At 42.9% G+C, this 15621-nt stretch overlaps 1 protein-coding gene across 2 annotated transcripts in view; it reads right to left on the bottom strand.

Annotated features, from left to right (window-relative positions):
- Window positions 1-10704: 10704 nt before the first annotated feature.
- Window positions 10705-15621, bottom strand: part of LOC311271804 (prospero homeobox protein 1-like) — a 33580-nt gene continuing 28663 nt past the window's right edge. For both annotated transcript variants that reach the window (XM_084377665.1, XM_084377666.1), the window contains exon 5: window positions 10705-15561. In XM_084377665.1, the coding sequence (XP_084233791.1) occupies window positions 15376-15561 (186 nt within the window). In that variant the 3' untranslated portion in view covers window positions 10705-15375. The remainder of the gene's footprint in view (window positions 15562-15621) is intronic.

Raw genomic sequence — 15621 nt, 5'->3', positions numbered from 1 at the left:
ATTAATAGGAACACTAACAAGCTGACCTCTCATTGATAGCTTAACCCAGCGTTTGACCTCCCGACCCTCACCGCTGCGGGGGACGTTACAGTAAAGATGAGACGACGTCCTCCTGAAGATTATCTGTCGATTATTTGAAGCGAGGACGAGACAAAGTGTATGAGTCCATAAGTGTGTGTGTGTGTGTGTCCCAGATGACAGATAACCAGGGGACCTTCTCCTTGGGATTATTTTCCAGGTTGGTTCGGCCTCATCTCTCCGGATTATGTTGATAAAAACATTCTTGTATTATATTTTCTGTGCTTATTGTATTAATACTCTCAGGCAGTTCCCAGAAAAAGCTCCGTCCCACGCCTGCTTTAAGGTAATCTTCTTCCACTTGAGCTTTTAAAATGTTTTTTGGGGGGGTTGGCTGTCTTTGTAATACCTATTCTCTCCCACTCTTGAGGCTATATGTGGATCTGGGCTGTGCCGGACTGGACTTGTTCAGTCGGTGTACCCACTGAAGGTTAAAGTTTTGAAGGCACACGGTTGCCCTAGAGGTATGATTTACTCCACTGTGAGGAGAAAATGATACTGCTTTAGATCCAAATGTGTCTCCAGGATGTCTTATTGTTGTGCTCTAATGATAGGATTTACCTGTGTCTAGACTTTTACAGCAATGATCTAAAGCATTCACACATAAAAGTCTATTTTGCTTCTTCTTTTGAGCAAAAAAGCACAATAGTGATTCAACCAGCAGTCAGTTTGTGAAAGCTTAAGTCGAGCACAGTGCTGCAACCAAGAGTTTCATTTAGTATTGAGTCATTTGCTGATTATTTTCTTCTTCTTCTTCTTCTTCTTCTTCTTCTTCTTCTATATTTGATCAGTATCTTTGTTTATAAAATGACAGGTAATTGTGAGAAGTGTGCATCACAATCATAATGTTACACCTTCAAATTCTTTGTTTAATCCAGCCAACAGACCAAAACCAAAATATTTCATTTTACTATCATCCGATGTGACAAAAAAAAGCAGCAAACTCATTTTTGAAAGGTGGTTGATACATTTCTCTAATAAGAGCTACAGACTTAACTGTAAAATGCTGCACTTCAGAGGAAAAATGACTCATTTGTGGACGGTGCTCAGTGTCCAAATTATAACATGTAATATTGGTGTTTTCCCACCTGAACCTCAAGGCAGTTCATTACACAAACATGGCTGCATGAAGGGAAAGGTGAACCATCAGAAGTAAACGATTATAACAACATTTTAAATGCACAAGTCCGACTGCACATTGATAAAGCCTGTTCTGCCGAAGGACCAAGTTGCACGCTTACAAGACACACCTCAGCTTACCTGTTCACGCCAGTTTCTTTGTTTATGCGTCATCCCTTTCAGCTTGTGGCCCTGGAGGGCATACTTGCCAAAAGTCGGAAACATCACTGAAAAGTCTCCACGTTGGAGATTGGTAATGAGGACAAACCTCATCGCCTAAAAAGCCGGAAGAGCGATGTCATACCACATAAATGAACTCCAAATATGCTGTAATAATTTTTAGTTTTTGCAAGTGACTGAAATGTATTTGGGCCAATTTTCTGTACGTATCCGACTGTATAATACACAGAAATGATGTGTTAATGTTGAAACGATTAGTTAATTGACGGGAAAATAATCGCCATCTATTTTGATAGTGGATTAATTGTTTAAGCTACTTAATTGAGCACACATGTCAAAAATGCTGTTATACTTTTCTCTTTGTTTTATGTTATTGGGATTTGACCATTTTATGGGATTTGTACTGTTTTTGCAACAATTCGAAGACTATTAATTGGACTATTTTACCCAATCAACAAATTCGCAGCCCTAGAAGGCCTTGTTCATGTGGTCTGCCAGCCTTATCACTGAGTTTTGACCTGGTTGAGCATCACCAGCAGACGGTGCTGGCTCTCTCATGTCCTCACGCAACTTGTACCTCATTTTCCTAAGAAGCATTCTATGATTCAGCCCATCCACACACATTTACCCACACACAAACAAAAACAAAGCACACACACGCTCTCCCTACCTCTCTACAAAACCCAACAATCCAGCGAAATCCGCACAACTTCCTTCTGTTCTCAAACCAAAAGCCTTAAAGCCAACAGATGCTTTCTCGTTATCACTGCCAGTTATCACTCTCGGCTCCCTCTGATAAGACTTTACTTTCTGACCCAGATGTTAAGGAGTTCAATTTACCAGATGCACCACAGGAGCGGACAGGGAGGTGGAGGGATGAGTGAGCATCGAAAATACCCGCAGGCTCGAGAGATGAGACGTAATATGGCCCTTTTTTTTTGGCCTGGTGTTGTTTCTGAAGCGGCGTTAGTGCAGTAAGGAGCTCAGCGTCTAAAGAGGCTTTGGTATAGGGGCGAAAGATGGGCCATATTACAGCGAGGCCAGAAGCCTGCTTGATTAATGGGCCAGGATAATCACCTCATCAAATCACTCTCACTTATTAAATCTTGTTTAATATCGTAATGAGGGCCCTCCTGAGCTGCTTTGGTAAATTCCCCCTGTCTCTCCATCGCTCTCGCTTTCCCCTCTTCTGCCTTTCCGTTTTAACAGGAAGACTGACGATGCCAAGTTCCTCTCCGTCCTCTTCTTCCTCTCTCTGTCTCTCGCTTCCTCTTTCTCTTATCTCTTTACGTTTCTACATAACTTTGCCTTCTCTTTCCCAAACCGTCGTGGAATCTTAGCTTTCAGATTGCGGCTCAACAGTATACATAATTTCGGAGGGTGGAATTACTATATAAACACCCTCAGTCTATTCATTTAATCTCCTTTATTTATGATGGATGATGTGCTAAATTGTATCATCATAAATCAGTGTGTGTGTGGGTCAGGACCTGCTTGAATAGTGATACCACTTCCCAAGGCTTTGGTACACTGGAGTTTATGGAAACACTTCAGGTGCTGTAATATCTCCCCTGTCTCCTTCTGCTTGATTTGTGATCTCCCTCCGTAGTATCACGACACATCCGCTGTTACTTCCCCCGTGTGCACGCGTGTGTACGTGTGTGAGGTTTCAGGGATGGGCTTGCATCTCCTTCACTTGACCTCCAGCTGGCTACACAATGCGCCTCAGAAGAAAACAACATGCCACCGTCTTATTTATGGTCTTCCATGTGTCGCTCGGTACCATCTTGGTAGCGCAGCCGTGACCGCTTGCTTCTTCCAAGGAAGGGTAAAATATTTCTCCACTCCTCTTTTGTCCCACACCTCTCTTTCTCTCTGTCCATTTTTAATATGATTTCATTTCAATAGCCGCCCCCTTCCACCACCCTCATCCCAAAGTTGGACCCGATCCTGTGTCGTCTCTGAAGGCAGCCAGGCAGGCAACAACTGGCTCAAGGTGACCAGTTCAGGCTTGAGAGGGAGGTTAGGGCTGCATCTTCCCCCGAGTGCCTCCCATTTTTTGCCTTTATTGTTAGGGAGCAGCTGTTGTGTACCTGGACCCCATGAGTGGAGCCTATGCTGGGTATCTTGGCAGCCTGGCTCCATAGGCTTTGGATACCAGAGTGAATCAATTCTTAAAGATGACTGTCTGCGTGCCGTGTCACATGGACAGGCCCAGAGTGAAGGGCTTAGGGGGGCTCTGGAGCTGGAATGCTCTTTGATGGAGGGGCTGGAGAATGAGGAGGGAGGGGAGGAAAGGAAAATACGGGGGAGGAGATGGTCCTATTGTTGTGCCAAGGAATGCCCTTGACGGAGATAGAAGGGTATTGTTTTTATGCCCATGAACTCTCGTGGTCTTGAGGACTTAAAGATGATGGAGCTGCAAGGACGATCTAAGGGTCTCTTGTGTTTTCATAAACGGCATGAGATGCGCAGCTGTATGTTGTCAGTTCCTTCTTTACACCGCTAACTACGTGTTGAAAGTTGCTCTAAGACGCGGCATGCGCAAACAGCTTAGCGTCGAGCAGCCATGCGAACGTGTAAAGGTTGGCCAATTATTGGGAGGCTGATATAGCCCCTCTGTTATAATACCCACGAAACCGAACTCATTCTCAGCAGAGATTGACAACAGCTGAGCAGGACGTTGATGACCTACCTGGCTCACAGGCCTAACCTGCCTAATGTCCGCTGAGAAACCTGAGAAAATGAAGATCATAAAGGATGACAAAAACAGATTGGCACGTAAGCTAACCTCCCTCCCTTTCCTCCCTCCCTCCCACACTCTCACTCTCTCTCTTTTTCTTTCTTCTTACGCCCCTTCGGAGAACAATACCCTATGGACCACCCCCTCCCTGCATCTCTACCTTGGAAAAAGCAGGTTTATTAATAGTTCAGAGCAGGGTGCTTGGGGCAAGCTCCACGAGAAGGTTAAGGATGAAGGGAGTTAACAATCTGGGCTCAGCAGCCACAGCAGCAGCAGTAGCAGCTTCTTTTTTGGAAAAAGAGCCTCATGGTAGTCCCGTGTCCGTATCTATTTCATGACAAATGAAATACCAAAGGCCCTGGCCAGAAACAATGGCTTGTTTGGCTGGCTGGAGGCGGTATGGGAGGTGGTGGTGGTGGTGGGGGCTAAGACTGGCTTCCAGCCCCTGCAGCTGTCCCGGTTGTCACCCCTTGTCTTAAGGCTCACTCCTGGCTCATCGGCGCATGTGTTTGTGTGCGCGCGTGCATCCCGAGCCTCGAGAGATAGTGCGAGGCGATTCAAAAAAACGGCCCCAGACACAAAAGGCAAGTTGAACGGTGTTAAGACCCCTTCGGTATGGAGCAGACCCCAGGCATGAGGTCATCAGCCTTGGTTTAGCAGCCTTTGTCCTCCAGCCTGATTGACGGGAGGGGTGGCTATCAAAGACAATTGCGGGATCGGTTACAGCCATGGATGCCACTCAAGATACTCGGATAATTTTGCATAAAAATGCAGATTTTTACAGAAAAAGAGCACGTGGGGTCAAAACAAGTCGATTGTGAATTAAATACCAATACATGGTGACATCTGAGCTTGATAATTGTTTCCCACCTCCACTCTGCGGGCCTCACCTCAATATGAACGATAAAGTCTTTGAATCTTTTAATCTGTGACAATAACAGGTGATAAACTTTAATACGCCGATAATATTCCACGAGTAAGACCATGTGTGTGTGTTGCAAAGGAGAAAGACAAATCTCTTCCCGCCTCTCTCTCTTTCCCTTTCACTCTCTGTCTCTCTCTCTCTCTCTCTCTCTCTCCCCCTTATGTCTCAGAGATTAGCCTTTGCTCAAACACCTCCTGTTCATCTAAGTAATTAAAACATTAGAATTACTGGATTATAAACTGCTTTCGATTTAATCCAGCACTCGATGCTCCCACCATCTTGCCAAATGGGTCAATAGGAAATATAATGGGCCTCTGTGATTTCTGATTCAGGGATCTGGAAGAGGCAAAGGATGCCAATAATGGCTATTAAAAGAGATGTGTGTTCGTGTGTGTGTGTGTGTGTGAGAGAGAGGGAGAGGGAGAGAAAGAGAGACAGAGAGCCCAGACCGGCTTTGCCCTGAGTGCCATCTGTCTTGGACCCACTAGACCCAGTTTAGACTGGAAGAAGCCAAACCAGTTCAGTCTCTATCTCTGCCCCCGATGCACTGTTATGCGAGCACCCACATGTACACGCACACTCCCCGACCTCGTGACCACTTCTACTCTTGAAGTCACTCTGTGTTTTTTTAGGTGTGTGTGTGTAGGAGTGTGTACCTGCAGTTCTTTGATCTTTCTTTGAGAAATGTACCGAGCACGGGCCTCGCTACTGTGTGTTTTGTGTGTGTTTTGTATGTGCGTGTGCGTCATAAGACCCCGTAACAGGTGTTTGCCCCTGGGGCCCCCAGTGCACCTTAAAGGCCCTGTATCAATAGGTGCCCTGATATCATTTATATATCATTTATCCCGCCATTGTCTACCTTCTCTCACATGTGCACACATTCACAAACCTTTCGCTTTCATCCAATTTTAAAGGGAAGTTCCACCCTCTTCACCTTTCTTGGCAGTCAAAACGAAGGTGTGCTGTGGGGATTCACCGCTGCCGTCTTCTCACCTATACTGTCTGTACTAATTTTGGAGCATCAGCGTGTTCTTGGCATGATTTGTACGTGTTGTGAGTTTGCTCACTGTACAGCCTTTTTTTAGTCGAGTGTGTGAGCGGTGTCCTCTGCAGCATGTTTCTGCCTGTGTGCGTGTGTGCTCTGAGTGTGTGTGTGTGTGTGTTCATTATGGTTTGTGTTTGTGTTACCCGCAACAAGGGCTCCAAGTTGACACAGTGACAGTTCCTCGCAGAGCGACAGAGGGGCCCTGCCATCCAACAACAGAGGCTTTGTCGCTCTGCTCCTCTTGGCTTGTTACGGACTTCCTTCTCTCTCTCTTTCTCTCGCTTTCTCTCCCTTTTTTATTGAGCCCATTTTCTTGTCTGAAGTCTTAATTTGGGGCGCTGGCCAGTGGGGAGAGGGAAGAGAGGCGAGGGGACCAAGGGAGGGAAGAACGAGGGGGGGGGAGAGAGGAGAGGAGGTGCGGAGTGGTGATGGCTGCAGACGGACGGCCCTTTGTTCCTCCTTTCCCAGGCTCCTCTCTTGAGCCTCCGAGGCTCCAGTTGCGTTGGAGCCTTCCAGAGAGAGAGAGAGGGAGAGAGAGAAAGAGGCTGGGAGGAAAAAGGGGGCACAATGATCTGTCCAACTGGAATCTTCCAATTCACACATGCACACACATGCAAGTGATGTGGAGATGGAAAGGAAAGAGGGGGGGAGGAAAAACAGAACAAATTAATCAAGAGATAATGAATAAAGAACAAATTGAACAAACACGAGAATGGAAAAGTCTGCATGTAGACGATATGAAGAAGACATCAATAAAAAAAGCACACACTGAGTTTAAGCTGCACATACTGACCACTAGGTGTCCCCATCACTGATGCCAAATGTGGGCAGCCCAGAGTTAATCCCACACTGTGCCAGTGGCTCTGGAGCACAAGACCAGTGTGCTGCTCCATCCACAATAGATGAAATCCAGTGTTTAATTACGAACACATGCAGAATGAATCCATCAATCTGTGCAATGTGGAAAATCTGTTTTCATGGTTTTTGATTGAAACTGGAGTCATTTTTTTGTGTGAGGAGTTTAATTATTTGTAAGTATGTAAGTATTATCAGCAGAATTCACTCACAGTGAAAATGGCCCTGCCACTGTTTCAGTATTATTTAGTATATCTGATGTTTTTGTATTAATATTACTGCTGCATTTGTGTGTTTGTTGCATTTCAGGTTGAGCTCGTTTTAACCTCTTTATATACTGTTGGGTAGTTTAATCTACAGCAACGGCTTATATTCGATAAGATCATCATATGTTTGTAGTGTTGCTGTCCTGTGAGGACCACGTATCTCAAAAAGGTCTCAGACAAATAACCTGTTTTCAGAGTTATGACAGTGCATTTTCCAGCTAATTCAAGAGGGTTTTTAAATAGTTTATTGAGCCCTGCAGTCAACACTGTTTTTCTTCTTGTGCCTGCAGTTGAATATTTGAGCTTCACTGTATAGAATGATAAATGCTCATTGAAAATCTGATTTTAAGAGGCGGGCCTACGAGCATGATTTATGACATCACAAATAATCCTGTGTGATGTGGAAAAACCGAAATCCTCCAGTGCTCATAAACTGAGAATGGACTTTACAGTGAAGTAGGAGACAGCTTGTGTCCAGCAGTCAAAATTGGTAAATTAAAAGTATTTGCATATTAATATATCGTAACATTTAAAGAAATATGTGCCATTTTAAGGCTTTCAATGTGGTAATTATACTTTTTTTCCCTACAAAAACATTTTAGACACAAATAAGAGACATTTTTGTATGCCTTGATACATGTGTGTAGGGGATCTTTAAAAAGTCTTTGCAACCAATTAAGACAATTCATCCTTCAGTTCATCGCAAATATTCATGGTTTTACCTGGACTGGCAGGGTATGAAAACATGTAATCTGAAAAGTAACTAAAGCTGGCAGACACATGTAGTGGAGTAAAATGTATATTTATCACTGAGATGTTCTGGAGATTAGTTGTACAGTTGCATAAAAGAGAAATACTCAAGTGAAGTACAATCACCTTAAATTTGCATGTAAGTCAGTACTTGAGTAAATGTACTTAGTTACATTCCACCACTGATCCCAGGTGCAATAATGATGTAAATGCACTGTTAAGCAAATAAAAGGTGAAGTACACATACATCCATGAAAGACAAACTTCAACAGTATTCTGCTGTTTTAGTTTCAAGCCCACAGTCATTTTGCAGATGTAGGTGTCAAAACGGTTCAAACGTTGGACAGCTCATTTTGGTCTCTGCTACTGTAGGAGGATCGCACGGAGAAGAAATCGAAATGAGGTCCTGAGTCCTTGTGTTTCTTCGTCACAAAGGTTCCTCAGCACGGGGGGTTACATCAGTGCATGTGTGTGGTGATATTTACCAAAGCGTTTTCTGTTTGATGATGGGTTGGCGTGCTGTAAATACTCCACCTGTGTCAAGACGTAACACATACTTTCCACTAAGTGTAATGTAAAGACATTAGCGATTTCGCCTGAAAAGAACAAACTCTTCACACTAAACTAAAACGTTCTTGAACCTGAGCGTGTGATAACAGGCGACCACGAATGGAGGGAGGGAGGGAGGAGGAGGGGGGGGACTTGGAGAGGGACCTTGGGGACCGTGTCAACGTTTTCTGTGCCGGAGCAGGGACAAACATTGGGCAAACATTGGGAAAGGCTGGCAGCCTTTTGAGATAGTGGGCCGTTGATCTAAGACTGAGGAACTAAAGTCCACTATCTCCTGTCTGATACAGCAGCCAAGGTCTTGCTGACACACAGAGCCACAGAACAAACATGGATATACCTGAAGACAATGACCTTTGAACCCCCAGTGGGAGAGGTGGAAAACAACAGGAAGCGGTGAAAGTGACTCCAGCGACTTCCTCCCTGCAGGCCAAGAATGAATCAGGTGGAATGATTGTAAGTACACGGGTCATTGTACATAAAAAGCGCACACACAGACTGTTCAAGAGTGGGAGGCACAGATGTGGTGTATGTGCACGTGTGTGCCTACATGCGTGCGTGCGTGTGTGTGTGTGTGTGTGTGATGGAGGAAGCGAGAGAGTGAGTCTTCAGATGTAGCGACAGATGGTATTTGATTACAGAGCAGACGGTCGGTGTTGTACAAAGATGCTGTCTCAGCCCAACCTAAGGAGCTGTAGCCTCCGGTTAAGGCAAGCGGAGGGAGGCAGGCGGAGGACGAGAGGGAAAAGGAACACGGTGAGAGGGAGAGAGGGAGAGAAAAAAAAAAAAAGAATAAAAGCAAGCAAGCAAGAAAGACACAAAAGAAGCAACTCCAAAAGTGAGCATCAAAGCAAAAAGAAAAGCAGTCAGGCAAGAACAAAAGGAAGAAAAGGAACCGAGCAACGGGCAGGCGTGGTGGAAAGTACAACGGAGGTCACGATAGGAAAACAGCAAAATGACGCAGAGAGAACACACAAAACCTTTTAAAAAATGTTTTTCTTTAAAGACTCCCCGAAATCATCAGCAAATACAATAACCTAAAAACATAAAGAGAATGTGTTGATCATTTTCTCTTAAAAAAATATGTCACAACGTTTTTGTCCGTTTTTATTAGAAGTTTATTGTTTCACATACACGACCACACACAAAGACGTACTACAAGTGGAGCTACTTCAATTAGCTGATGATAAAAGGGGCACTGTGTAGTTTTTGGAGAGGAATTTAAATTCAGATGATAATATAGTCATATTGTTTTCAATAACTGAATAAGCAAGCTGTTCTCAGAGGAAAATAAGGTCCCCAGAACACTGTTTGAAGCGAGAAAGGTGGCAGGGTCCGCCACATATAAACAAAGTAACAGTATGAAACTGTGTTGTCCTTTTAAGGTCAGATTGTTTATTCAGTCACGAAAACAAAGAGTTTGTTTCTTTAGTTTCTCAGGCACGAAAGAAAAAATAAATAAATATGTCTATGAAGAACCCCCAAAACTACATAGTGCACCTTTAATCTGAAAATATTATTATGATAATCAGTTTTAGAAGTATTAAAGATGTTTTCATCTGGTTCCAGGTTGTTAAATTACGAGGAGCTGGTGTGTTTTCTTTCATCATGTCTGACATTAAACAGAATAGCTTTAAATCTTTAAATTATTACAGGTATTTGTCAGTAGTTTTGCAAAATGATCTCTAAAGAAAAAACATTGGCAGATTAATTAATTGATTGACTTGTCTTTATTTGGGAAATCTTTAATGCGCTTTCTTCATTTCATCTGTAGCGTTTCAGATCAAAGAGGTGACTTCAGTGATTGCGTGTGCGTGTCCCTGTGATGGCGATTGTTGCATTTATCTCGATGAGGCGGCATCTGCACTCGTCTGTGGAGAAAACTAGGCTGGGAGGTTGGTGCTCTGCTGCCAAACCCCTCATTAGTGCGTTGAATCACTCAGAGGGCAGAGCGGCACTGATTCACTCACACAGTAACTGTACAGTAAATACATACAGGACATACATTGTAGTCAGTAAAGTAGTTGTAACTGAAATAGCTCATAAACGAGACAGGAGATACTAAGTTAATGTGTCGTTGTATGACTTAACACATACACACCTGCACACATACATACAAACAAAACATGGATTGTAGTATGATATTAATAAACAATAAACACCAGACCATTTCTACTCTCTTTTTCATTTTTATTTCCATTTTTTATTCATTTTGCACAAGCTTGCATATATACTGCACATACATTCAGTTCATAGAGGGTGAAGGCACGAAAGGCAATTTGACTACTGGTTGTTTTTGGGCTGGGCCAAAGCAATACAGGGGGGGAAAAAATCTCAAGAGAAAAATACAAAACTGCTTCAAACTAGTTTTTAGCTTTCTAGCCCACCCTCGGCCCTGTCCTGGAACAAAACATAACAACCTTTTATTTTTTTTATATAAACTGTCCAGTTCCATTTAGCTGCCAAGATCTCAATTTTTACGAATGAGCACGCTTATTTATTTATTTTTTTAAATTCAATTTTCGGTAGATAAGAATTTCTTTTAAGTGGGTTCTACTCAATGAAATGCAGTACAGCCTTCCCTGTTTGAAAAACAAAAGAAAATAACATCAAATAAATTAGGATAAATTAAACCAATAAATTACACAAAATCTGCAAGACAAATAGACACCAATAACAGAAAAAAAGCAGCCATGTCACGAGTTGTATTTTACAACCTGTGTGTAACTATTCAGACTGTATTTGAAACATGGCTGTTCCAGTTGGAATTACTGCACTAGAATCGAATAATAATGTCATACAAAAAGCATCAACAAAACACTATTTACATAACATATTGCTAAGTTACACAAAGGCAGTATTTATCACTGTAAGTCCACATCATTGATATTTACAAATAAAAGAAAAAAGAGGAGCAATGTAATAATAATAAAAAAAAGAATTACTACTGAAAGCATCGAGAAACAAAAACCCCTTTCAAACAGGTCAGAAAACAGATCAGAGGAAATTATCGCAACACACACACACACACACACACACACACACACACACACACACACACACACACACAGGCACGCACACTAAACACACGTTGCCAACGCTTAATGAGAATCATTTACATGTCAGGATGGTACTCCCAGGGGTGGGGGAGGGGCCACAGTGTTGAGAATTGTGTCACTCACTGGTTCACAGGTTCTCATAATCGGTCTTTTCTCTCACACAGACACACACTCATATACATCAACACACACACACACACACACACACACACACACACACACACACACACACACAATGCAAAGCCTACAGAAACTCCACAGAAAGTCCAAACTTTTTCCAACTGTTTGAACCCGGTAAAAAATGTTATAAATCACTTATTTTTCTGTCTGCAGTCTCTTTTTTTATTATCAAACTGTTACTGTACAACGCGTGTCCCCTCCATGACTCGTCTGATGACAATGAGTTCCTGTCTCTCTCCCGGGTCAAACCTAGAGCTACGTCGGCGGGAGTCTGCCCCTTGTTTTTCTGTGGACGAGACGTGGTCCGCAGACTGCCAACGGGCCGCTCCGTGACATCATCATTACCCGACCGCTCGCCGTAATGCATCGTTCTGTCGGCAAAAATTAAAGAAACGGATGCTGGTGCAACTTCAAGGGCACTGCCGACGGGAAACAGACCCCCGTTAAAGGCATGGCAGGGAAAAAAACAACAACCAAAATCCTCTCCTCTGTGGGTTTTTGTGAGTCCACTTAGAGAGAGCGGGTCATCCCTCTTTTTTTTGTTTCCACCCTTCTTTTTTTAGCCACCCCTCTCTAGCAGTAATAATAGAAAAAAACTGTACAGCTATTCTTTGTTTCATCCTGACGGTATTTACAGTAGCAACAACAATATTTCATACTCTGAAAACATATTCCAAGTGTATTTTTTCCGATCTCGAGAAGACAGCCGTTCAGCACAAAGATACAAAAAGGTAAGGAAACCAAAAAAAAAAAAAAAAAGGAAAAAGTGGTCACAAAACCTGCAAAAAACCTACAACTATTGCTCCTAATCTACCAACAACTCACTTATTCTGAATACAGATTTAAACAAAGCCGTCACTAAAAATACCCTTGAGCTTTCTTTTATGAAACAATTTCTAACAGTGCCTTCCAACGAACTTCCACTACTGTATATATTTTCTCCCATAAATTTATCTTTTACAATTCTTAAAAAAGGCTATATATTTATTTCAATAATGTTAACGACCCCAGAAAAGGAAAACTTGACAAAAATATTCTCAACGTGGTATTAAGGTCTTGCTAATCCATCTTTTTTTTTTTTTTGCACATAAGTCTTCATTATCCTGAATTAATCTTTTTAGGCGCAGGAACTCTTTAACTTCAGGGCGGGGTTGCAGGAAGGAGGGGAGGGAGGGTGTGGAGCGATAATAATCTGTGCATCAGATAAGTGTCCTTTCCTTTCTCCTTTGTTTTGTGGCGCTTTAGAGCCCTTGGCTGGTGCTTTGAGACTCTGAGACATGCCCATCCTTCAGTGAGAAATATGTCCGACTCGCTCTCTCAGGGCTCCGGATCTTAAGAAGAAACACTGTCCTGGGAGGAGGAGAAGGGGGAACATAATGAAGGGAGTAGCTCTCCGTCTTTCTCTGCCTCCTTTTGTCAGGCGCTTTGTCTCGCTTAGACAAGTCAGCAGGTTAAGCAACCTGCCCCTTTTGATCTTTTGTGACGCACACACACAGACACACTATAAGCTAATGTCGCCAAGGTGAGATCAACGGCGAGCTCGCACGCACTCCAGAAAAGCATTCAAGTCCTCTCATTGCTCCAAACTTACCTCATCAAAAGGGCAGCTAACGCTAACTGCTTCTTAAAAACGCTTAAAAGCCTGAGAGGGCGGATAAAAATTAATAAAACGCTAGAAATGCATGAACAAGTGGAAAGTGTGGGATATGAATCTAAAACGTGAAAGGAATGGCGTTTAACAAACCGGGCACAGTGGCATCAACAGAATCTCACTTTGGGTTTTTTAAAAGCTGCCAGTTTGGGACGGCGGGACAGAGTGGAGGGTTTCAGGTGCGTGTCGCTCCTCGCTCTGCGCCTTTGTCCCCGCTCTTTGTAGTGCTGAGAGCTTCTCCATCTACCCCTGGGGTGAGTGCTCACCTCTGACCTCGTATTGTTGCGGTGAGAGAGGAGCTGGATCACTCAGAGGCAGGTGAACATGGAGGGAAGGAGCGGGGTGTGCGTCTCTCTTGTTTGTGGGGGAAGTTCCACTCAAAGCAGAATTAATGAACGCCCGTTTCAGCTTATATTCACCTCTCTCTTTGCCCTCCTTGAATCATCTTCCTCTCCGCGATGCTTCTATTCGTATCTATGTATTGTTTCAGCAACACCGTACTTTAGATTGCCACAGTATTCTGATATATTCAAGTATCGACTGCTATTGAAATAACTTCATAATGTAATTTACACCTTGTATAGGCTAATCGCAATTAAAGCCTGCCTGACTTCATCTCACACATGAGCTATAAAAAGACAATAAACTATGCAGTTATTATTGTGTATGTTCAGCAATCCTCAACGGATAATTAGAATAATAAGTTTTACTTGATAGCTGAACGAGGTTTAGTTATGAAAGCTGGAGTGGCTATGGAAATTTAGCCGTTAAAAAAACGCACTTCATCTGCATATTTCTTTACTTCTGAAATGTTTACTTCATGTGTTTCTCCTTTTATAGAATAGGAAAGGCTAGCCACTACAGTAGCCCACTCTGGCCCTCCATTGAAACCCCAAATCGAAACACTTTTCAGGCGAAACAAAACAAAAAAAAAAGTCCACTTCAAAGATGGACAAACAAAAAAAATGGAGAAAAATGGGAAATGAGGGGGGTAAAATATTTCAGAATCTAAACTCTCGTGGAATAATATTAATAGCAATAATTTATTTTTTTCTGCAACGGCATCAAGGGACAAACAAATCTCGAAGTGCCAATCTTCAGCAAGCAGTGATGACAAATAATAATAATCATAAACAACAACAATAATAATAATAATAATAATAATCAAAATAAGAATGTACAGCCAATAAACACAATGCCCTACTTGCAGGGAAAACACACTTCAAAACATGGTAGAGCTCAGTAGCTATTTGAAACCAGTCCAAGTCCCACAGACAAGTACAGACCAGTACCATGAGTCCAGTCTTAGTCCAGTCATTAACCTCACTAGGCCTTGTTTGTGTGTGTGTGTGTGTGTGAGTGTGTGTGAGTGTCCTGTTGGGGACGTCTTCAGTAGCACAGTCTATTTCGCGAGCACAGTTCATTTGGACACTCACTGGAAAGGAAGGGGGACGCCCCCCGTGGGTGCCTCGAGTAAAGTCTTTAGGGAACCCAGCCTATGTTCTTAGTTGTGTAAATGGGAACTCCTTCCACGCACCGAGGACTGGAGTTAGTGTCGATCATAAAACAGGCCAAAAGGGGGATGAGGGTTCACACGGTCCAAAAAAAAAAAAAAAAACACCCGATAAGATTAGAGTCTCTTCAGTTCAGAATCATAGAAAAACAAAACAAATTATAACCATCATGATAATTATCATAGAAGAACAACAACACAATAGCTAGGTCATTTAGGAACTGCCACAGAGGCTTCAGATTGGGAATGCTACTTCATAACTTTCATACATTCAAAAAGTTTAAAATAAAAAACAGGAAATCCAAAGTAAAGTTGGGGAAATGGAAATAAAACAAAAAGAGAATATCATTTTGAAATTCTATGAAATCAGAGAAAATATAAAAAGCGCAAAGCGTCGAGCGAGGAGGAGGAGGAGGAGGAGGAGGAGGAGGAGGAGGGAGAGATTTACTCGTGTAGAAGCTCTTGGAGACAGTTGGGGGACTTGAAGACCTCGGGGACCTCGCTGTCCAGTTTGCAGATGACCTTGTAGATGGCCTTCTTCCAGGACGGGTCCACGTCTTTGCCGGCCACGATGGCGTTGAAGAACTCTCTCAGTGTGATCTCGGCCACCTCCAGGAAGCGATCAGGGACCTTCAGAGACACAGGAAGGAAAGAAACGGTTACTCATTTGTTGAAATATGATGTGAGAGA

The sequence above is a fragment of the Pagrus pagrus genome (genome assembly GCF_965226575.1).
Source record: "Pagrus pagrus genome assembly, chromosome: 16".
NCBI classification, from domain to species: domain Eukaryota; kingdom Metazoa; phylum Chordata; class Actinopteri; order Spariformes; family Sparidae; genus Pagrus; species Pagrus pagrus.
The sequence above is the reverse complement of the archived record's forward strand: the minus strand, read 5'-3'. Positions and strand labels throughout refer to the sequence as shown.